We start from the raw sequence: 22,987 nt of genomic DNA, 5'->3' as shown, positions 1-22,987 counted from the left end.
CTCCAATCTGCTATTGGACAGAGCGGCTGTCAGTAACACGAAGACGTGGAAAAAAAAAAGAAAGGGGATGGACGCAGAGCCACACAGCATCTGTACCAAACGATGAAGATTTTGTCAGATTTAACGGATTTTGCTTAAAATATAGAGGGAAAGGAAAAGCAGCGGTCATCATGGTACGTATATAGCATTACGAATTTTATATATTGTTTGAATGCTGGTAAAATAGGCTGTTTCTTGCGCGACGCGGTGTAGTTGCGTTTGACATTTCCTGCTGGGAGAGCACTATGTAGCGGTTATACAATAATGTATCGGATTATCCTTACAGTGAAGTGTTATAATAACAAGTGGACAGCCCATATATGTATTTTAAGCTAATACAATGTTTTACAGCTCTTATAATATCGTCTAAAAACACACCTACATGTTTGAGGAAAACTTGTTTGGTTCCATGAAATAATATTCACGTTGCTCGTTTTTTCCATAAACTTACAGTATGGTTTTGTGAATCACGCCCTGGAGCTCCTCGTTTTGAGGAATTACGGCCCGGAAGTGTGGGAAGACATCAAGTGAGTTGCTGAATGTGTCTACTGTTCAGCCCTGTTGGTATCATAGGTTACACTGTGGCCACCCTGACCACAACAAGGCTACAAGACAGGCCTACTGTACAGCCAGCAGCACACAACAACAGTGTGTTTTATTGTAATGATTAACCTTCATCTTCTGCAAGCTCACACTGAAACTCTGGTTAAAGTGGCATTAAAAACATTAAAAAAAAAAAAAAAAAAAAATCGTATTTAAAATTCTGTCCCACAGCCATTTAGCTACAATAATTGTACACTGTAATACAGGCCATAAAACATTTTCTCTGAAAATACTGCGATTGCTTACCCAAATAAAAGTAGCAATATTCTACATCATACTCAAATCCACTAAATTCAAAGCACTCATTACTTAGACTATGGCCCGTGAGTATTATGTTACACTATTTAATCATTTTTACATATGTGCACTTATGTGAAACTAATATTTGTTCATGTACTATTTTTACATTATCCACACATGATTTTAATTGGACACAGACTTTGCAGACTGGCAATAATACAATTTTGTTGGGAAAAAAGAAAATAATAAATACTTTATTTATTGGATTAAAAGTATAAAAATGAATGTGTAACGTAAAACCCCCAAATTCATCACAAAAATACAGAGGATATGACCTCCTCAATGGCAGCTCAGGCTCAGCCTCAAAAGTCAACTTCAGTACAGTACTTGAGCAAATTTACAAATTGATTTACATTCCTCTCTTGTCAGGGTGCATCTCAACTGCATTCTGCACACATTCATAGCTTTTGTTTCATAAACACAGAGAAAGTAGTGCACCCCATTTCAACAGTAGTTTTAAGTCTCCTCTTGGGGGTAACTTAAAACTGTTTATTAAGATTCCTCTCTCCAGTGTATTGGCAAATTTCTTCTGCATGCTTTGGTAAAAAAAAAGAAGAGGAAAGGGAAGAAAGGGAAAAGACAGCAGCAACTGCTTTGTGTAAATGTTTTCAAAATGGTAGTTTTCCAGCCACGACAAAAAATATACAGCAGTATATGGTTATATGTTGTGTCTCCGATTGCAACTCATTATGATTTAATGCTCAATTTATCAGGTTTGTTTTTGGGCTCTTTTGAGGTTTTCATGAGCTGAGTCATTTAAAACAGAATTCTTATTTTCTTTGCATAACATGTCAAGGCTTGGTATGTTTTTTCAGCTGTAACACATTCTGCTGGTCAGGCCAGTAAATAATTTCTAGTTTCTTAGTTAAACATAAGTAATCAGAACCCCATTAAGTTTTCTGACAATTTTATGAAAGATTGTCAAATACATAATTAACAAAGTACACTCTGAGCTTGGAGTACTTATCAAAGAACCTCCAGCAGATCTAAACCTGATCATCTCTGCTAGTTCAGCAGTGTAGTTTTAAAACCACACAACCACTTCAAAGCAATATGGGAACCTTTTTACTGTAATATAAATCAAGACAATGCACCCTGACTGGCCACATACAAGACCCAACAGTTGTTGATGTAAACAGAAGTCTCTGTAATATAAACAACAACAGAAAAGCAATTTCAAAAAGCTATTGGTTGCCTGAACAAGTTGACTACAATGACTCTTTACTTGTGCTGTGACATTTGCTGCAGCTCGTGAGTAACAGCTTCCATTTGTTTTCAGGAGGGAGGCTCAGCTCGATATTGAGGGTCAGTTCCTTGTCAGAATCATATATGAAGATACTAAAACATATGATCTTGTTGCAGCTGCAAGTAAAGTTCTCAGTAAGTGACAACAGGTTTTTAAGTAACTAGAAATAAAAACATTTAAGGTGATGCATAATACAAATGGAGCTTTAGGATACAGCTGACATATTATGTTTTTTTCTGTATTGCAGAGATTGATGCAGGAGACATCTTGCAGATGTTTGGGAAGATGTTTTTTGAATTTTGCCAGGAGTCGGGATACGACACCATCTTACGTGTGCTGGGCTCAAATGTTCGTGAATTCCTGCAGGTAGGCTCTTTCTTCTTTGCATTTAGGGGCTAGTGTTAATTGAAGTTGACGGGGAAATTTTAATAAAGTTCAATTAACTCATCACAAAGATTTTTTAGCATGTGAAAACATTGGTATCGCGTTTTTTGTGGCTCAGATGGAACTTTGTCATCAGAGTTATCTCAGCTTGAAGGTTTCAAGCTTCATAATAGAAATCCTAAATTGGACACATCAGGTGAAGACTTTGAAGTGTCAGGGGAATTCATTGGGCAGTCAGGGTCTCATGAAAAGAAGTTATGTTGCAACATATGTAGGTGGTAAGATTAAAGATATTTGGAGGAGCTTGAAGTTCAGCCCTAGGTCCTACCCAAGCGCCAAGCAGCAGTGACGTCACCCATTGGTTTGTGAGCGGCTGTTATGAAGCTTTGAGTTCGGAATTTGGCCGGTGCTATCTTGCTAGTCCTGAGCGGTTTGGAGCCGGTAGTGACCATATTTGGGCGAGATAGGGGGGAGCGATTATTTTCAGATGGATGGCCAGAATACTAATCTGGAAGAGTGAATTTAGTGAATAATATAGAAAACTTGTAGAGAAATTTTATTGACTTTGAGAATTTTATGAGAGAAGTTGAATGGCAGTCGATGGAGCCGGAGGCTTTTTTGAGCCAACCTCTCGCAGCAACCGGTGGTATTACAGCTTAAGGCATTTCTGCATCGGTCCCATTTTTCAGAGCCAGAAGCTACGTCCACTTTTATTTACAGCCTGTGGTTGTACCTCTAAAAACATGAGTGGGTTTCATGCAAGAAGATTTACTCTCTTGTTTTGAACTGATAAATACCTCCTGTTTAGGTCGTGCATATTTGTGAGATTTGATCATCACCATAATCAACACCCCTAGATCTGTCATACATCTGTTCCACTTGTGGAAAAATTTCCCTAAAATATTATTCAGTGGTAAAAAGAAGAGTTTTACTCTGTAGAGCTTCAAGTCTGCTGTCAGCAAACAAAAACTTAAGTAGTGCCAGTAGTCATACTATTGGGGCCAAAACAATTAGAAAATGAGCATACAGTAGCTGTATTATGAACTACTATAAACTAAGAGTACTTTAGGCTACAAACACTTTCAAAGCAAAGAAATTCACATGTAAGGCGGTCTGTGGACAACAACCACTGACATATTAGATTATAATATATTATAGCCTATAACAAAGGATGTTACACTGTCAGGAACAACAGCGTATACTAGACATCAACCTGCATTAAGACCATGAGCCAGCGATTGGAGTGAAATTATTTTTTACCACTTTCTGGCTTACTTCAATGAAATGTATGAGCTGCTGTGGAAAAAATATGGTAATAACTTATATACTTATTTGTACTTATCAGTAAATTGGCAATGGTAAGGATGATGGTGATATGGTAAACCAAAAACTCATTTTGGATCAAGTTTGTTATAGGTATTTTTTGATTAAATCAATTTCTGTCACGTTTAAACTCAAATTAATTTATATTATACCATGATTAATAAGTGTTTTCTCCCTTTGAAGAAAGACAGTCTCTCCATTCATAGTCTGACTCACTGGTTGTATAATTTTGGTATAAACCTGCCATTTGTCAACTACTTCAGTTGACATTCTCCTCCTTTTCCTCCATCTGAGCATTTTTAAAGGAAACAACAACCTATAGGTAACTGGAAATGGCAAGTTTTGACAAAAATTTGGATCACACAATAACTCAGGCCTGTTTAGTTCTTTTTAGTCTTTTGTTGGGATTTAGACATTTTAGTGTCAGGAGTCCCCACATGCAAATGTTTCTACCTAAATAAGTTCCTCCCCCTTGACACTATTTTGAAAGACACAAGGTTTAGCATTACCCAAGACAATTGTGATTGGTTTAAGCAAATGTAAACAGGACAGAGCATTTTTTTCCCCCCTTATATCAGAATGATACATAATATGGGTGTAGTCAGACCCTTTTGCCTGGATAGGTGTGGTTATTGGGAACTAATCTGTTCATCACATGAAGGACAGGTTTGGATCTGGAGTGCTGTTCACACCCAAGAGAAAATTCTTAGCATGATAAAATTGGTGAATGCTACAGTTAAATCGCTCACATGTGCCAGTTCAGAACAAATGTGTTTTCACAGATGGTTCCTGCATCCTGAGGCCAAACGTCTGTATTTTTAGAAAACAAAATCCGGACAAATGCAGCATTCTAGAGGACAGAAACAAACTGTTTCCAAGAGTAATATATATATGCATATATATATATATATATATTTATTGGTGATCACAGGATGTCTTTTAAAAAGAGAACTTACAGCTGTCATACATGCTCTGATAAAGGCTTCAGAGAAACACGCCAGTTTCCTCTTACAAACTGAAAAGTCAGGATATCTCAGTCTCTGTTGCTTCAACTAGAAACATAATTATTTTAATTCACCTTTTGAACTTCCTATGTCATGTATAATACATTATCATCATATAACCTGTGGTACCTCGGCTAGGTTTTAATTAACTGTGCTGTGATAGGTTGTTACATATTTTCTCTTCAATCTAATTTTTCAGAATTTGGATGCTCTACATGATCACCTGGGCACCATTTATCCCGGGATGAGGGCTCCCTCGTTTCGCTGCACTGATGCAGAGAAAGGAAACAATCTGATTCTTCACTACTACTCCGAGAGAGAAGGCCTACAAGACATTGTGATTGGCATCATTAAAACAGTCGCTCAACAAATCCATGGAACAGAGATAGAGATGAAGGTCTGCTTTGCTGTTTTTGTTCCTCTCTGTGCACAGTGAAACCCGTAGCTCTAATGAATCACTCTGCTGCTGATAGATGAAGATGGCTTGAGGTTTTTTCAGTTCCTCTCTAATTTATGGTACAATATTCAGTGACAGCTTTAAGTCCCTGTAATACTTTGTTTCAGAATATGAGAGTGAGTGTCTCAGAATATAATTTAAGAGAGTCTAGTGTGAAGATTGAGCAGCAAAAACCTTCAATCCAAACAGGAACGCTGTTAAAACTGCAGCTCAGCAGTGAGTTTTTGGCTAATGTCTGAGTCAGAGGATATTTTTAGATCTAAGTTGTATAGTGTCTCGAGCTTGAAGAGGTTGGGAGTCTTTCAGGGTGTTTTTATTCTTGGCCTTCAGTTTTATTTTTAACTTTGTCTAGTTCTGAATGTAAAATGGCTATTGACTGCATGATTATTACGGAATGGATGAGAAATCCATATTTTACCTTAAACTCAACCATGCTAATCAGATTTTGACTAATCTGGAATGAATAATTGTAACAGTAAACATCATTAACTGTTACTGTTTTTTTTATATTGTATGTTAGAGTTCAACACACAAATCGAAGCCTGTAGTCTACACCAATAACTGAAGCATGTTTTTTCTCCTCAGACATCTACTGTATTTGAAGGGAGTCTTCTCTTCATTTCATCCATGACATTTTCTCCCAAATCTAATCATATTGTACAGACAGGATAATACTTTTCAGCAATTGTGTGTGTAATGAAAGAACAGAAAATGGCAGACGCACCAAATGTGACACCCAATTTCTGAAAATATTAGCCAGTGTTGCTGTGGCAACAGGGTGCAGAGACAGCAGCTTGACGTCAGTATGCCTTATGCCCATGAACCCACAGAATAATTACATTTATTACCCTCCTAATTCTACATAATAGACATGAGGTCAATATTATCATCATTAGCAAATTAATAGGACATGAAGGTAAAGATATTTCATTAAGCTTAAATCTTAATACTCTTAAAAATCATAATAATCTTAAAACTAATATTGTACCACAATATATTAAAATATCAATTATTTTCTATCAATTATTTATCTTTCCCTGATGCAGATGATACAACCAAAAAGTGAGGAGTGTGATCACATCAAGTTTCTGATCGAGGAGAAGGACTCAGAGGAGGAAGCGTTCTACGAAGATCTTGATGGCTTTGAGGAGAACGGCACGCAGGAAACTCGTATCAGTCCCTACACGTTTTGCAAAGCTTTCCCGTTTCACCTCATGTTTGACAAGGACCTGATGCTCACACAGTGCGGGAACGCCATTTACCGAGTCCTGCCACAGGTGTGCATTCACATACAATTATGCCAAAGTTTGTTTTAAAATTGAGGAAACACAAGCTTATAAAGTCACCACTAGACTTATTAATGCAACAGGACTTGCATTTGTCTTGTATTTATGTCAATATGAATGTACTGTAGTTGGCTATTTAAACAACAATGTTAAATATCCATGTAACTGAAATATGCCTATTTTTGTTTTATACACCAGCTCCAACCGGGTACCTGTAACCTCCCTTCAGTGTTTTCCTTGGTCCGTCCGCACATTGACTTCAGTTTTCATGGCATCCTTTCCCACATCAACACCGTCTTCGTTCTGCGAAGCAAGGTACGTCTGAAATACAACACAGTGCTGTTGCTTAATCACGTACTGTATTAGCGTAGCTTTCCAGAGGCAGAAAGCACAAAAATACACCCAAGTCTAAATGATCAAAACATGGTTTGATTGTACATGACAGAATGTGTTTACGGTCTTATATATTAATATTAATGAGCGTGCTGATATTTTTAGAAGCTGCATAAAATTTGACTGCACGGGATTCATCAACACTGTTAATGAGAATGAAATTGTTGACATTCAGAGAGAACTGAGCATGTAAACAAATGAAATTAATACCTAGAATTTCATATTGCAGTTTATGCATAAAGCAAAGAATGCCATTGTGTAAATGTTTACAATAAAAAAGAACTAGATTTGTAGTTGACTTGCAGGACAGACAAAAAGCTGTGGACCTGAGAAACTGAGAAAGGAAAGAGCAGAAAGATTAAGCAGATTTTTCAGAAGCACAGATTTTAGTACAAAATCAAATGGAAACTTAGAAAGGAAAGGTAGAACAAAAATAGAAAATAAGGTAAAAGTTGTGTACTTGTGTGTCTCATGGGACAACACATTCTTAGTCTTAAAACCTGCATTGCCTTGCTATAATATTTAAGTAGACAATATTCAAAGTGCTACAGTATCTCTTTTGGGACACTAAGTGCCATACAAAGTGGCACATTTTTTACACACATAAAAATGTATCAAATATTCACTAATGAGAATTAGTGCACTTAACATTAAAAGCGAAAAACATACAGATATAAAAATATAGAGTGCGCTGAACCTGTGCCTCAGGTTTGAAGCAGATTTAGGGAAGAACGTATATTTAAATATTCATAAATGTGATGTACTTCTGACAGGAGGGCCTGCTGAATGTGGAGACTGTAGAGAATGAGGACGAGCTGACGGGGGTGGAGATCAGCTGTCTGAGATTGAAAGGACAGATGATTTACTTGCCAGAGGCAGAGAACATCCTTTTTCTTTGCTCACCCAGGTAAACCCACAGTGCAGTCTGCCCTGACAGAGCACTGACTCCGTATGTATTCTAAAATGCTCATTCCCGTTTTCCCACTGAATGAGAACACCAATTTCTGGCAAAGATTAAAGTCTTAAAATCCAAAAAGCCAAAGTGTTGCTTTAGACTGATAGATGCCATTGCTGGTGTATGAATACAGAAATATTACACACATAAACCATCATTTAAAAAGTAAAGTTGAGTTGTTGCAACTTGCTACACTTGCTCAAAAGATCTCAAATGTAATTGTTTTTGTTAATAGGATACTATTTTAATAATGTAGGAAGGTGATCTGCAAAGTGTTGTTCCTTCTCGCAATATTTTTAATTTACTACTCTGTGATATTCAGCTCACTAAAGGCTAGAATATATATATAAACTGGTCACACATATTTTCACCCTTAAAAGAGGTCAATTACCTAAAACATCTGTCGTTTTTTTGGAAGTGTTCCTCAAACAGGAGTTAATACTGTTTTTGTTATGGACTATTTTCAGATACAGATAAATAAGAGCTAGCAAGTATTTATCGCAACAACAGGGCGAAAAACCAGCCGATAAATCAACTTAGAATAAATCACAAACAGTTCACTGGGATGAAGAAAAATGTCATCATTTTAGGATGAAAATTGAGAACTAAGCTGAGAACGAAACTAAAACCAAATAAAAAAGTAATAAAATATAATATAAAAAATATTAAACGTTATTTGTCAAGAGGTAAAAGCTAAATTATAATGTTCAACACAAATTGAATATAACTTTTTTTTAATGCAAAGTCTTAATCAGTGACCTGTAGCATCTGCAGAACCACAAACTGCAGCTCCTGGTAAAGAAAGGTTTTCTCCTTCACCTAAAATATCTCTTGTTTAGAAACAGCTGACCTGTTCTCCTGCTGTTACTAAGAAGCACCTTACATTCAGTAACATTATGTGTCTGTCAGTATCTGGCATTTCAGGTTCTTGAAAGAAGCGGATTCAATAATTACAACCATCTGCACATTTCAATGAGAAAAGGCAATAAAACAGCTCAGACGAACATGCAGGTAGCAGCTGATATTCATAAAAAGCTACGCCAATGTTAATCTAGCACTGATAATTCAACATAAGTGAGGTGGATGTAGCATGAATGGTATTTTCAGTCGGTGTCTTGCTGTCAGAAGGCACGAGTCAGTTCCAGGATGAATGACGACACTCCTTTTAAAGCGTCCTCTAGATCGGTGATTCCCAAACTGCGGTTCGTTTATTACATTTTGGTATATTACAGTGATGTAAAAAAAGTTGGAAATTATGTATTTCATTTTTAAAGATTAGCCTCATGTTGTTGTTATTTAGCCTGTCTAAGGTTATTGAATGGTTAAATCAATACATTTAAATATATAAACAACATTTTTGGTATCTGCAGTGGGAAGTGGTTTTTGGGAAAATTGTATTGGTACACAGTGGTACGTGGTCGGAAAAGTTTGAACCTCTTTTCTATATGTTTGCTAAATAAATACTGTTGGATAACTATTTGTTATTTGTTATCCAACTAAAAATAGTAAACAGGATTTAAAACAGGAGTTTTTATGACTCAAAGGACAATAAAACTAAATTTTAATTTGACTAAAACTAATACACATTTTTGTTAAATAACTAAAACTAAATCGACATAATTTCCCAAAATTGTCGGTGTCACCCAGGGCAATGGTGTGCTTTCATACATTTTTAAAATGGTATGTAGATACTTTAGGATTTCCCTGAATTTGCAGCACTTGGAGGAAAAGATATTATCTATTAAGTTGCACAAACATTATATCCTACACTTCCTATAATCCACCTAGATTATGTCTTCTCTTAGACCTTCCCTGTTCCCTGTTGGCAAATGCCCCCATCTAAGAAACCTCCAGTTTGTAATGCAAACCTTTTATCAAAAATGTCCAGACTTAAGACAACCCTAATGACATCATCAATTTTGTAACAAGTAAACAGACATTTACGTATAAAGTTGGCAGTTTTTGGACAATAGCGAGGGTCTAGAGCACAGAGAAAAAGGCTCTATTGGGCTTTGGCTCCACGGACAATACCTTGGTTTTGGTCTTTTAAAGAGATTTGGTGACAGTAATATAAAAACATTTTTATTGCCACCCTTATCCTGTAACAGCATATTTTTTGTATTGATATGCTTTCCATGTAAAAAGTGTTACTGCAGTTAATTAAAGGAAGAAAATGATTGATGACCTGTACGAAACCTATCAGCAGAAAAAAAACAATTCTGTTTTGTCTGTTCTTAGAATATGTTCACAATCTCTGTAAGGACAATGAGGGTTTTTTTTTGTTTTTTTTTCAATGTACTTACACAGTCGGTTAAGGAAGCAATTAAGTAGCTCAAATATAGTTTTCTCTTAGCCTTACAAAGACAAAAATATGCGTAGGCACATGACAAAAGACAAACACCACAAAGAAACCTCCGAGCTGGTAATTACATTGGTTCTTTTCTTGTGACCTCTATTAGCCTCTGTGGCCCTTATATAACCAATCAGGCCTTTTTAGTGAAATATCGGATGCGGGAGAGCGGGGTTCAAAAGATCTTGTCCTCTCGGTTCGAAGACACTTTGCAGAGGGTAAGATCAGTGTTTTCACAAAAAGCTGCTGCCTGGCAGGTAATAACTGACAAGGACTGAAACACAGAAGCATGCTCATTCACCTGACTAGAGAAGACCCGTACAGCACAGTGTCTGACCTCACCCCACAACAGGGACATTAATCTGGAGACAGTAGGCCCAGGCCTGATAAGAGGATGGTGATGTCACTGCTAGCTGTTCATCCTTTATCATCTGTTTAATTAATTTATACCCGTTTTTTTATATGAGCAAGAACAAGAAGCAGGTCAACAGTTTTTCCTGCGACCAAAAACACAAATCAGACATTTTCAGCAACTTCTCAATGGAAATAGCTGTAATAATTAATAGGTTCTTTCACTGTTTTCTCATTTCATGGTCAACTTGTTGTCTACTTTTGTGGTTAGTGTTATGAACCTGGATGATCTCACTCGGAGGGGGCTTTACCTCAGTGACATCCCACTACATGACGCCACGCGTGACCTGGTACTGCTGGGTGAGCAGTTTCGTGAGGAGTACAAGCTGACCCAAGAGCTTGAAATCTTGACAGATCGTCTCCAGCACACACTCCGGGCCCTGGAGGATGAGAAGAAGAAGACAGATAGGTTTGACTATCTTTACAGATCTTTAAAAATAAATTGTTAATTTAGCCTAAGCCAAGTATACAATAGAGCTTCAACTTTTAATTAAAAACAATAGGTGTATTATAACCACTTACTAAAGGGAAATTGCCAATTTTCACCAAGCTTTCAATTGTTGGTATTATACAGTATGTAGTTTCCCTGTACTCAGAGCTCCCCTTTCATGTCTCTGCTTCAAGCAATAGCCCTTTTATTCACACCCAAATTTAGCAATGTTTACAAACTTTTCCATTAAGGAATAAAAAAAATTAAAAAAACTGTATCAAATTATGTTTAATTACATACCACAGCCCTGATATTATCTGCAGGTTATGAGTCCAAATCAAACTCATTATGATTAATGTGTAATAACACTGCTAGGATTGTAGTTTTGTCTTCTTTGGCAGAAAAAATAAGTGGTGAAATTAGTCATTAGTCTATCCTGTAGTGAGATAAAAGAGAAGACTCCTCAAGTATTCCCTTTTAAGGGTGAACTCGATACAAGAAATACTTAAGATACAGCAAGATACAGGTCACCGTTCCACGTTATAGCCAGGCTATATATCTGTCATGGTGAAGATGGTCAGTTTCAGAAAAGGGCCCGTCATAGTGTCATGTGACAATGGAGGTGAACAAAGAGGTGGATCGTGGTCTTTATTGAGCCTTTTGTAGCGGTCCAATCTTCTCATAGGAAAAGCCTTTCACTCTCCTGTTAGATCCCTATATTATTATTCTAACCATTCTCCAGCCTCAGAGTACCCCGTGCTCCAAACATTGATTAGAATTCCTGGCTCCACTCTAAATATTTTAGAAAACTGCTGCTGTACTGTAGTTGCCTTTACGACACTATGTTTTCTGATAACGACAGCATATATGTATGCATACTCTACGATGTTGTTTGTGAATTCAGAAAGATTTCTAAATTAAACATGAATATTGTTGTCCACTGGGTAAATGTGCTATATTGGCTTGTATACATTTTTGTGCAGTTATCTGTATGTATTACGTGTCCTGAAATCATGATGCATCATGAAAGGTATTTTGTTTTTAACAGGCAGCCATGATCTAACCAGTTACCATAGAAACACCACCCTCCCATTTGAGAGCAGTTTGCATTGTGAAATGACCAAAGGGTGGTGGGTGAGCAAATAAAATGCTGATCCGCATGATGGAGTGGTCTGGCAGCCCCAGCCCATTACTCTTCTGCTCAAGTACACTGTAACTACGCTCTTGCTCAAAATGTTAATTTCTCCTCCTCTCTTTAGATTGCTCTACTCCGTACTGCCGCCATCTGTTGCCAATGAGCTGCGACACAAACGGCCTGTCCCGGCAAAACGCTACGACAACCTCACCATCCTCTTCAGTGGCATTGTGGGATTCAACGTTTTCTGCAGCAAGCACGCCTCAGCTGAGGGAGCCATCAAGATAGTCAACCTGCTCAATGATGTTTACACACGTTTTGACATCCTGACAGACTCTCGGAAAAACCCCTATGTATACAAGGTTGGAATCACAGGTTTTTTTTTTAATGATTTGAGTGCTTTTGTCTACGAACATGCAGCTTCAACTTAGAATCAGATTTCGGCATAGACTTGGACTTTATTAATCCCTTTATTAATAATTTAGTTGTTACAGCAGTAAAGAAACACAAGAAGGTGCACACAAAATTTACAATATACGTATACATAAAATAAGATAGATAAAAATAATTATTTTAGAAAAAAATAAGAGCAGTGAATAAATAAATGCACACGCATACACACAAACTATATATACAAAAAAACAAATAAATATAAAAAGAAAATAAATAAATAATAAATGCACTACTCTGATGAATAATGTTATGCAATTATGCACATACAGCTCGACAGGATAATATTTATATCAACTGACTTGAGTTTTTTACCAGAGTATAACTAACATCTAAACACAGTGTAGTTTTACAGAGGGACTGCATCAGTTTATAGGCCTCGTGCAGCAGATTTACACTCTAGGCTTTCAGACAAGAATGCACTTTAAGAAGTCTAACAGACCTCAGCACTTCCAGGGGATTGGCTTCAGGCACTGGGTCACCAAAAGGAGTAATATTTACTCTACAAGCTCAATGGCTAGGTGGTCCTATGGTTTTAGCAGGGCTCAAAGAGGCCCTGGATGTCTTAAAGCTGATGTAAGTGTTTAAGTGTTTATCTCAGAGTGTTTCAGTTTATTTCTGGCTGCACACTGCATTAAAAAAAAAAAACTCCCTCTATAGCACGGTGAGAACGGATGATTCTACATGAAACAAAAGTACTGCAAAGCAAAATAGGCCATGATATTACTTATGTGTAGAATGACAAAATGTTTTTTTTGTAATTTATACACAGGTGGAAACAGTCGGCGATAAGTACATGACAGTGAGTGGTCTACCTGAGCCATGCACGCACCACGCCAAGTCAATCTGCCACCTCGCTCTTGATATGATGGAGATTGCCGGACAAGTCAAAGTGGACGATGAACCAGTACAGGTGTGATATAAATCTCAGGTTTTGGAAAACATTTTCTGGATATGTAATTATTGAAATTCAGTATGACAAAAGTTGTGCTGATTACATTTGTAAATTTACAATCCACCTGTACCCGCTAAATATAAGGCCTCTCTTACACATCACACTTTTTGGAGTGACAGTTTTCATGCTTTTAAAACAGTTGCTGACACTTTTGGTTTGATTGGGTAGACTGGCAAGAACAGTGAATATCCAGTAGATCTCCTCCCCTGATGAAGCTTAGTTAAACCCCATATTTTAGCCCGCGCTGCATAGAGAATTTGGCAAACTAGGCAAAGCTACAAAATGAGGACAAACTGTAGTAAATTACATAGGAAGGGTGCTGAGAGAAAAGTGCAACGTGTTATTGTGGATTGAAAGTTTTATTCTTAAATCATTATTATCATGTATTGCATTATAGATATTTTATATAATAATTGTCCAAATAATAGTGTAACTTGACATAATTTTTCTAACCCCCTTGTACACTATATGTCTTTTACATCCCCATTGAATAGTTTCTCCTTTGTGATGCAGTTTCACTGTATTTGGCACGTCATGATTTTCAGGCTGTTTTGCTTTACATATTTAATTGTTTTTCAGCAATGCATCTATTATTTTGGCACAGATGATTTGAGCTTTTTGGAACTCTGTTAGGTATCTAATATTAATTCTCATATTAGCATTACTTTTTTCTTGTGTAGTGCACTCAGCCTATTACAGTCAATATACGCACACTTAATTAAATTTATTACATTTTAGAAAAATTGTGTGTGCACATTTGCACAGTTTCACGCTGAAGTAACAAGCAGCGAAAAGTTGGATAAAAAAAAACAGCAAACTTTTGTTTAACTGACTGTTGGAAATTGTTATTGTATAAAAGACTGTTGAGACTTAACTTTGGAAAATCATGTCTGGTTAACAAAAGTCTGTTTATTTTGGGACATGGCACTGGCTTGAGGAGTCCGGTTTAGTAGCAGAAACAGACTCAAATCATCTCACGACCCCGTGTCTAAAAATAGACTTTCATTTGTCCAAGCCACTCACAGCATGTTCATGCTCTGAAGACAACAAGCACTGAAGTGCCTACAAGTTCGAGTATAAATATCAGTTCCAAAAGTAGTCGTAAGCAATCGAAAGACTGTTTATTGCAAATCTAAAACCTAAGAAAGAAAATCTAATTCTGTGCATGGAGACATTCTTTGCAAAGTTAACTTTGGATCCACACATGGAATGTTGCACCTTTTCAGTTGACAGCTTTAATAATTTGTGCAGACAGAGACAGACTAAGAAAAGCATTCAGCTGGATAGCTGCTTGCCTCTTTTTTTTTTTATTTCTGTCTGGGGAGCACAAATTATTCAAGAAGTCATTGATTGATCTAACATTTACGTAGGTTTATTCTAATTTTAAAGATAGTTTTTCTTAGACATAAACTGTGCATTTCTTATTAGTATAGTTTTGAAGTAGATGAATGAGGTGCATTCATTGCAGCTTTAAATAATTAATACATGTTATAGCATATTACTAATGATCAGTGCTCTGGAGATCTTATAATAAATATTTAAGCTTGACTTTGCCAATTCGACATCAAGGAGGCATGTTTATTTTGCTTTAGTTAAATTATAACCAACAAATAGTGCAATCACTCTTTCATTCTCTTTTCTTTCCAGATTACTATTGGAATCCACACAGGAGAAGTAGTGACCGGGGTGATTGGCCAGAGGATGCCCAGATACTGCCTTTTTGGAAATACAGTCAACCTCACAAGTCGCACAGAAACGACTGGTGAAAAGGGCAAAATCAATGTCTCAGAATATACTTACAGGTGAGTAGTAGTAAACCTCCGTATTTCTTATCAGTAGCATTCTGTTTTTACTATTCTTTACCAATTTAAACAGTATTAAGAGGGATTATAAAACAGTGCCAGTAATAAATATGGACAGGTTGAAAACCATGTGAAACACACGCCAGGAAGTTTATACAAGGAAAGATATCCTTATTTGATGTGGCAGTGACTTTACAACATGTGTAATTTGTGATTGTATTCCAGGTGTTTGCAGTCTGCAGAGAATGCTGACCCCCAGTTTCATTTGGAGTATCGGGGCCCTGTCACCATGAAAGGAAAGAAGGAGCCGATGAAGGTGTGGTTTCTTTCCAGGAAGCCCACTGACACAGTCCACTGCAGCTAAAGCCTAACAGCAATTCAACACCTTGTTTATAATATGATGAACGCTTCAGTATGGCACTGTCTAGTGACATATTGAGGCAGAGACAAGATTGTTCAGGTAAAATATAACAAATTATCTATCCAGAGACATGCAGATATTTTTAATATGAAGAAACAGTTGTTTCAGCTTAACTTGACCTTGTTCTATCGGCCTTCCTCTTTCTGCTTGCCCATGATTTGTCATGACCTCACTATATTTTATAATTGTGTAGTGTTTCATTAATAGTAGAGGTTAGTGATACAATATGTGGTACATTCGAGTTTGATACATTTTTAGACAAATTAGAGTATTGTATAGAATAACCACGTGAGACTATCACTAAAGGTTTTGATAAGCAAAAGATTTTTCATGTTATTTTTAGTTGCCAACTTTGTCTGATGTCTTTGTGTTTTGAAACGTGCCAAAAATACAGAGAATTTATAGTCTTCTTAATAAACAAAAATATAACATTAACCTTAGATTAACAATAAAAGATTACGTTTATATGCATTATCTAATTCACTTACGACAGCGATAATGACAAAATCTTCATTTAAAGTAAAGCTCAGTGTGATTAAAACAAATTATACTGATGATACTGTGGCTTGATATCTTGTTGCAATCCTTTTTTTCATTGAACGTGAGTTACAAAGTTTTACACTGAATATGTTACACTGGCATAAAGACAATTTTTAAAAAAAATGCAAATTTAGATATTAGAGCTATTGTATTTCTATATATTTATATCACCATGTCCATCAGTTTTTGGCACAAAACCTACAAAGCTAACTACATTCATATGACTACATTACAAATATGTATTTCATATTCATTCATATTTTAAAATGTCACAAACAACAAAACTTTTCAGCCATTAGTAAAAATATACCATCATGTATCTATTGCTGAACTATGAAAAAAAGACACATTAAAAATTCACACTACACACTAATATAATTTATAAATATAATTTAATATAATTATTTCACCTATCTGCTATATGCACAATCATTTAGTGACTGCTTTTATGAAATAATATTGAGTATTATTTTCATTTGTATTGTACTTTTTTTTTTTTAGATGTTCTTAAAGATCTCCATACTGTATCTATTATTTGCTTCATGTCACTATGTATTTATTCTTTTATTCTGAGATAAGAATTTCATAGTTTAAAATGTAATGATCACCTTAAGAAAAGAAAATATAGTCAACTTCATTATTGAAGAAAATACTGTATGTGCCTCCATCATATTTATGATTAAATTAAAACTATGTGCTATATGTCTTGGATTACATTTACATGATTATAGTGTATGTACTGTTCTTTTTTTCACCATGTTTTCCAAATTCCTTATTACAAAACTTTACATCATGTCCTTTTAGCTTCTTGTGTAAGAACAAACTGGTGCCTCTTGTACTTTATGAGTGCATTTCTGTGCTTGTAAGACATGACTGTTTTTATCCGACCAGTGTTTTTTGGGGGGGAGGTAACTAATAAAAAGTGTTGAGAAGTGTGGGTAACTTGGAATTTTCTTTCTTTAAAATTTTGCTATCAGGATATTAAAGCTCTTCTTATGGCTAAACTTTACATGTTTTCAACATAAGTCAGAAATACGGGCGTTACTAAGGACAAACTAACTCAATATGGATTTCTTTCTTAGTGAAGTGCCCTCTCTAGTGGTCCATCAGAGGATTGCAATGTCTGCGCCATGTCACTGCACAGCTCCTGCTGTTATGGTCACCTCAACTAAATTATTCATATTAGGATAGCACAAAGAGAATGCATACTTTGTTGTAAGATAACTGAAAATGTTGTGCTTGTGTAATATGTTTATGTATCATTTCATGTCTAGTTGTTTTTATGTAGTGAAGAGTTTTGTATGCACATATTTTTAAAGTACACCTTTGTTAAACTTGATGCTGTTAAATCCAGCCACAAAGAGGGAACACATTATAGATCCTGTGAGGGAATACCGTATACTGAGAACAATCTGTGCAGTGTTTAAATTAAGTTGGACTGATTAGCTTTTATGTAAAGTGCCTTTTTTAATTTTTCTGATGTGTGTATTAATTTTTCCATCAGTCCTTTAGTTTGTTGGTTTAAGGGTATGTATCCTGTGAATTGCATACATTGTTGTCTCAACTATCTGATCAGGCCAATAAACTCCCTGTTGCACTAGTGTATAAAAGTCAAGGCAATTTTATTTATATATTAGATTGCTGTAACGCTTACTTGTACCTAAAAGTTGCTGTTTACTACTGTAAGCCAACTCTGCTATCCCTAGCTTGCACCTCTTACGCATATTGGGGTCATCCTAGGAGATAGAAAAAATTGACAAAAGTTACTGACCAAGTTCTTGCTTATAGAATCGTAAAATACTAGTCGTCTAACCACATTGGTCATAATAATAACAATAATCTGCCTAATAATAACAAATGATTTTCATATCCATTTCCCAAACAAAGATGGCTGCCACTTGTAAACATTGGCTGCTAATACCAACGGCTAACAGCAATGTTAGGAGGGGGTCCAAATATCTTTCTTAAGAAGTTAACCAGACATAGTGAGGGAAACAAATAGAAGTAAAATGGACTTACATTCATCAGGCGGCATAAATCCAACGGTTGCTGATGTTGCTCCGTGTTTGCTGGTTGTCTTCTGAACTGCAGTTAACCCTACAGCAAACACAGCTAATTATTTCTTCAAACTCAAGACCCAAGGCCTGTTTCAGGAGTTGCTGTTGACCAAATTTAGTGCTTATTTGACTTTAAATAAATAACTATGTTCGTCCGTTTTGGCAGGATGGCTAAATTAGACATTTGTTGGTTAATATGTGAAACTACTAGCTCCTTTCTTGTAACCCTCTAAATGAATGAGCCGCCTCACACTTATCACCCTGATTGGTCGCTGTGGTAGGGGGGCGTGGTTTGGCTCAGCTGGTTTGGCTCAGGAGGGACTGATTGGGGGAGTGGTCCAGGTGATTGGGGGAGTGGTCCAGGTGATTGGGGGAGTGGTCCAGTGAAGGGTGCCTGGAAGAGGCTTAATTAGCACAGCTGCAGTGAATCACGGATTGTCTCTCTCTCTCTCTCTCTCCACATAAAAGCACCCAGCAGGTCACAGGACAGGGGGACACTTCTGGGGACGCAGAGCAGGACGGTGGCTGCTGAAGAGGCGTGCGATCGGATGCTAGGCAGAAGAGCACACGGACATTTAAGTAGAGTATCAGTGTTGGAATAAACACGTTGAACGGTACTTTGGCTGAGTGTTGTTCACTTGTGCCGTCACAGTCGTCTTTTTGTTTACGTAGAGGAAGGGGAGGGGCCCCCGATCTATTTTCAGACTGCTGAAATTGGTGGTAGAGGAAGCTGCTGCTGTTGTGTGAATCCATAGACTGTCTATTATTCTCTCAGTACCACTTTATCATTGCCAGAATGAAGCTATCAGATTGTTTGATGTGTGCATGAATCAGGAGCTGCACCAGAAAAAACATGTTTACTTTAAGTTAAATAACCAAAGCCAGCAGATATTTTGGTGGGTGATGACTTTAAATGTTGCGGTCGTCATTCCCGGGAAGTGCACAATAAGGCTGTATCATTTATCCTAAACATTCATCTTTTTCAGGATTGTTTTCTGATAGTGATTCTCTATATTCTCTGTTCGCATGCAGTTAACACTAGGCCTAGATTTATTGAGTTGACAGCGCTCGGTATAATCTGGAGCCTGACCATGAATAGCTTTAAAATTAATCCATAAAATCTCGACATGCAGTATGGCTAGTCAGTGTGGTGATGCTAATAGCAGAGTAATATGTTCTCAGTTCACCATCTGGTCCCTGAGGCAGTAAACGGTTAGAGGCCTTGCTCAAGAGCCCATTAGTGTTGGTAAAGAGTGTGGGAGCAGTGCAACACTTTTAGCTTCTGCACCCAGATTTGTCTTACAAGTTCAAGGACCAGGATGGCAAACTGCTGGTCACAAGCCTGTTTCTGACCTCACCCAACGACCCACATTTGGATGGATGCTACAGAAATCCTTTTCATTTACTAAAACATACACGGCTTTTGTCACTGCCTTAACATGTTTCTTCTTTTATACAATGTTATCATTTTGCATGTCCTGGTACAACTTGGATGAACCTCATGGGTTATAATTATGTTAAAGATTAACTTGCATGGGACTTATTCAAATATGAATAAAGATAGTGGAAAGGTCTTCCATCTGATAAGAGTCGCATTCATTAGAAGTGAAGTCCAGGCAAAGGTCTCTCGTGGCACATTGGATGAGTAGAAACTGAGATTAGAGAGGACAGACATGCTATGCATGTTTTATTCATCCTGTTTTCAGACTTGATGGGATATTTATTGAAATACTTTTTGTGCATATTTTTGCTGCTTGTTTTCTTTGTTGGGTCAAAATAAACACTTTATTTTTGAAACTTCAGTAAGGTAGTAGTTAGTAAATTGTATTTATATTATTCCGTTGTTGTTAATGACACTGTGTTCACTTGTATTTGTTTAATATTAACTTCAAATATCAAAGGTTTCATTTGGTAATCACTAGATTAAGGTCTGAGGTATCACTAGAAACACATTACCAATAAGCATCAAGTGCACCGTTATCATGGCCAAGTGATAAGGTGTTTAATAAAATTACATCAAACACAATTCAATATATAGTGCACAAAAAAAAATCCATTCATATACTATATCCTTCAACAGGTCTGTTTAGTTTTCTGTTTTCTCAGCTTGAAGTGCAGGGACAACAAATCAAAATTTCAAAACTGCTGTGTTTCAGGTTAAATTCAAAAGGTATGCTTTAGTTTGACTCTTTGTATAAAATGCTGCATGCGTAATTGCTACAGTTTTGCACTGAAAACTTTGAAGGTGGTTTAGCTCTAACCAACACCCTTTGTAAACAGAAGTACAGGTTAAGTAGGATGCCATCCATTCTGCTATTTAAAAAGCAAACAGTAATGATATTGCCTTTTGAAAAAAAATGGGATTTAAACAGCCACATCAGCAATCAGAGAGATGATTACGCAAGAAGGGTGTGTGGTTTAAAAAGAGCTGCAGACCTTCAGTGAGACACTAGTTACTGCAGAGTTGTCCAACTCACCCTCAATCACCATGACCTTTAACGGCACCTGGAAAGTTGATCGCAATGACAACTATGAGAAATTCATGGAACAAATGGGTGAGTACAGTCAAACTGTTGATAATCTGCATTAGATTGTTGAAATGTTACTTAGATAGCTGTCTTGTGAAACACTGCTAGGAATATTAGACTATGTCCCATTACTATGTTTGCTCATTTGTTTAAAGAGATGACCATCATATAATGAAGACCAGATAAGGAAATGGATAAAATGTTGATAAAATGTAGATAGCCTCTGTCAGAATGTCACATTTAATGTAAATAGGTGTGTTGATAGATAGATAGATACTTTATTAATCCCTTAGAGGGAAATTTTTACATTCAAAGAATATAATTTATACAGAACTGATTACCATGCACACTTTTATTCAATCAAATTTATAAGCATGTTTGAATTTGTGCACAAGAGTAGATTAAACCAAATACTGGAGCTAAGGTCTCAAAAAACCTTCGATAGCATGACGCTGAACAGGTTTGTGATTTGATTTTTGTACATACTTACCTTAAACAATGACACAAACGAAGGAACTAACTGCATGAAAAGAGATTAAACCCTGACAAACTTCCTGTCATTGTTCAGAGTCTAATGAACATATTCAATGTGTCTGTCGATAGGAGTTAACATGGTGAAGAGGAAACTGGCTGCTCACGACGGCCTCAAGATTACCATCGAACAGAACGGAGACAAGTTTCATGTTCAGGAACACAGTAACTTCCGCAACATACAAGTAGACTTCACCCTGGGGGTCACCTTTGGTTACAGCCTTGCAGATGGAACAGAGCTCTCAGTAAGCAAAAGTGGCATCCACAGTTATACATCACTTAAACCAGAAACAAGAACAGTTTTTATCCACAGGCCATTACTCTGCTCAACACTTAATGTGTTCAATATCACTGGACTTTTTGTACTACACCTAACCGCATCCGCTCCATTTGCACTGAGTGCAATTGCGCCATTGTTTTAGGTGTATATATGTCTATATTTGTTTCTTTCTTTCTTAGCTGTATATATGTCTATGTTTTATATGTCTATTTATATCTGTCTGTTTTTGCACACCGAGAGAAAAAGTTACAACCGGAGTCAAATTCCTTGTATGTGTTAACATACCTGGCCAATAAAGCTGATTCTGATTCTGATTCTGAAACAATCCCTACTTAAAGGCTTGGCTTTTATTGTGATAATCCTTGTGAGCAGATGATTTCAGGTGTTTAGCCCAAATAGTCAGAGATGTAAAGATGACAGTCAGTAGAGTCTGAATTTAGACTTCTACAGAATATTTTCTACCTTTGTTTAGTGACCAACTTAAATTTTTCACCCCACAGGGCGCATGGACCATGGAGGGAGACATGATGAAGGGGATTTTCAACAGAAAGGACAATGGAAAACAACTGACAACAACCAGAATTATCGAAGAAGATGAACTCGTACAGGTAAGGCTGAATTTGGAAAACCTCTATGAAAGATACTCAGTGAAGTTGGAATAAAGTTTATGCAATAATGTTTATTTGAGACTGGGACACGTGTTCTTCCATTATGGTCCTGGGCCCCAAATTCGGGATTTCATAGTTGGTCTCAGCAAACCGTCTCGAAAATTATACCAGATGCAGAAACTATGAAGGTATATAAACTTCATATGACATAATTTGTCTCCAACAGAGCTACAACTACGACGGTGTGGACGCAAAGAGGATTTTCAAGAGGGGTTAGACCAAATTGATCGACAACACTGAGGTGAAAGGTGTTTGATGTCAGGATTACATACAGTATTGTGTTGAGTTACAAACTACAACATAACCTTCAAAAAGTGCACTGCTTGTAATGCATTGGATTTTGATACTTGCATCAATAAAGACATAACTGCCTATTTGATTTTTTTTTTTGTCCGTCTGCTGTTTGTCAAAATTATAATTTTGTGGATGTTTGTTTGAT

The 22,987-nt window shown here is 36.7% G+C and overlaps 2 protein-coding genes across 2 annotated transcripts; both read left to right on the top strand.

The window, feature by feature from the left end:
* Positions 1–55: 55 nt before the first annotated feature.
* gucy1b1 (guanylate cyclase 1 soluble subunit beta 1) lies at positions 56–17,421 on the top strand. Its single transcript, XM_069167584.1, has 13 exons — positions 56–173; positions 493–566; positions 2,222–2,322; positions 2,436–2,554; positions 5,099–5,296; positions 6,403–6,633; positions 6,841–6,957; positions 7,809–7,942; positions 10,963–11,160; positions 12,441–12,678; positions 13,539–13,679; positions 15,369–15,523; positions 15,749–17,421. The coding sequence occupies exons 1-13, from the start codon at positions 171–173 to the stop codon at positions 15,885–15,887; spliced, it is 1,848 nt and encodes a 615-aa protein (XP_069023685.1). The 5' UTR covers positions 56–170; the 3' UTR covers positions 15,888–17,421.
* Positions 17,422–20,990: 3,569 nt separating this feature from the next.
* Positions 20,991–22,927, top strand: fabp2 (fatty acid binding protein 2, intestinal). The gene is made up of 4 exons (XM_069167455.1): positions 20,991–21,096; positions 21,673–21,845; positions 22,381–22,488; positions 22,715–22,927. Exons 1-4 carry the CDS (start codon positions 21,030–21,032, stop codon positions 22,763–22,765), a joined length of 399 nt encoding a protein of 132 aa, XP_069023556.1. The 5' UTR covers positions 20,991–21,029; the 3' UTR covers positions 22,766–22,927.
* The last annotated feature ends 60 nt before the right edge of the window (positions 22,928–22,987 follow it).

Source organism: Embiotoca jacksoni, unplaced genomic scaffold (genome assembly GCF_022577435.1).
Source record: "Embiotoca jacksoni isolate LCO1_2020_lvr unplaced genomic scaffold, fEmbJac1.0.p SCAF_4, whole genome shotgun sequence".
NCBI lineage: Eukaryota > Metazoa > Chordata > Actinopteri > Embiotocidae > Embiotoca > Embiotoca jacksoni.
This window is presented reverse-complemented; position numbering and strand designations above follow the sequence as displayed.

What these genes read in the sequence shown, in the direction of transcription:
- gucy1b1 (XM_069167584.1), top strand. An exon ending in ATGTTCGTGAATTCCTGCAG is followed by an intron (nt 2,555 to 5,098) that starts GTAGGCTCTTTC and finishes CTAATTTTTCAG; the next exon opens with AATTTGGATGCTCTACATGA. An exon ending in GAGAAGAAGAAGACAGATAG is followed by an intron (nt 11,161 to 12,440) that starts GTTTGACTATCT and finishes TCCTCTCTTTAG; the next exon opens with ATTGCTCTACTCCGTACTGC.
- fabp2 (XM_069167455.1), top strand. Translation starts at nt 21,030, where the DNA reads ATGACCTTTAACGGCACCTGGAAAGTTGATCGCAATGACAACTATGAG. An exon ending in GAAATTCATGGAACAAATGG is followed by an intron (nt 21,097 to 21,672) that starts GTGAGTACAGTC and finishes GTCTGTCGATAG; the next exon opens with GAGTTAACATGGTGAAGAGG. An exon ending in CAGATGGAACAGAGCTCTCA is followed by an intron (nt 21,846 to 22,380) that starts GTAAGCAAAAGT and finishes TTCACCCCACAG; the next exon opens with GGCGCATGGACCATGGAGGG.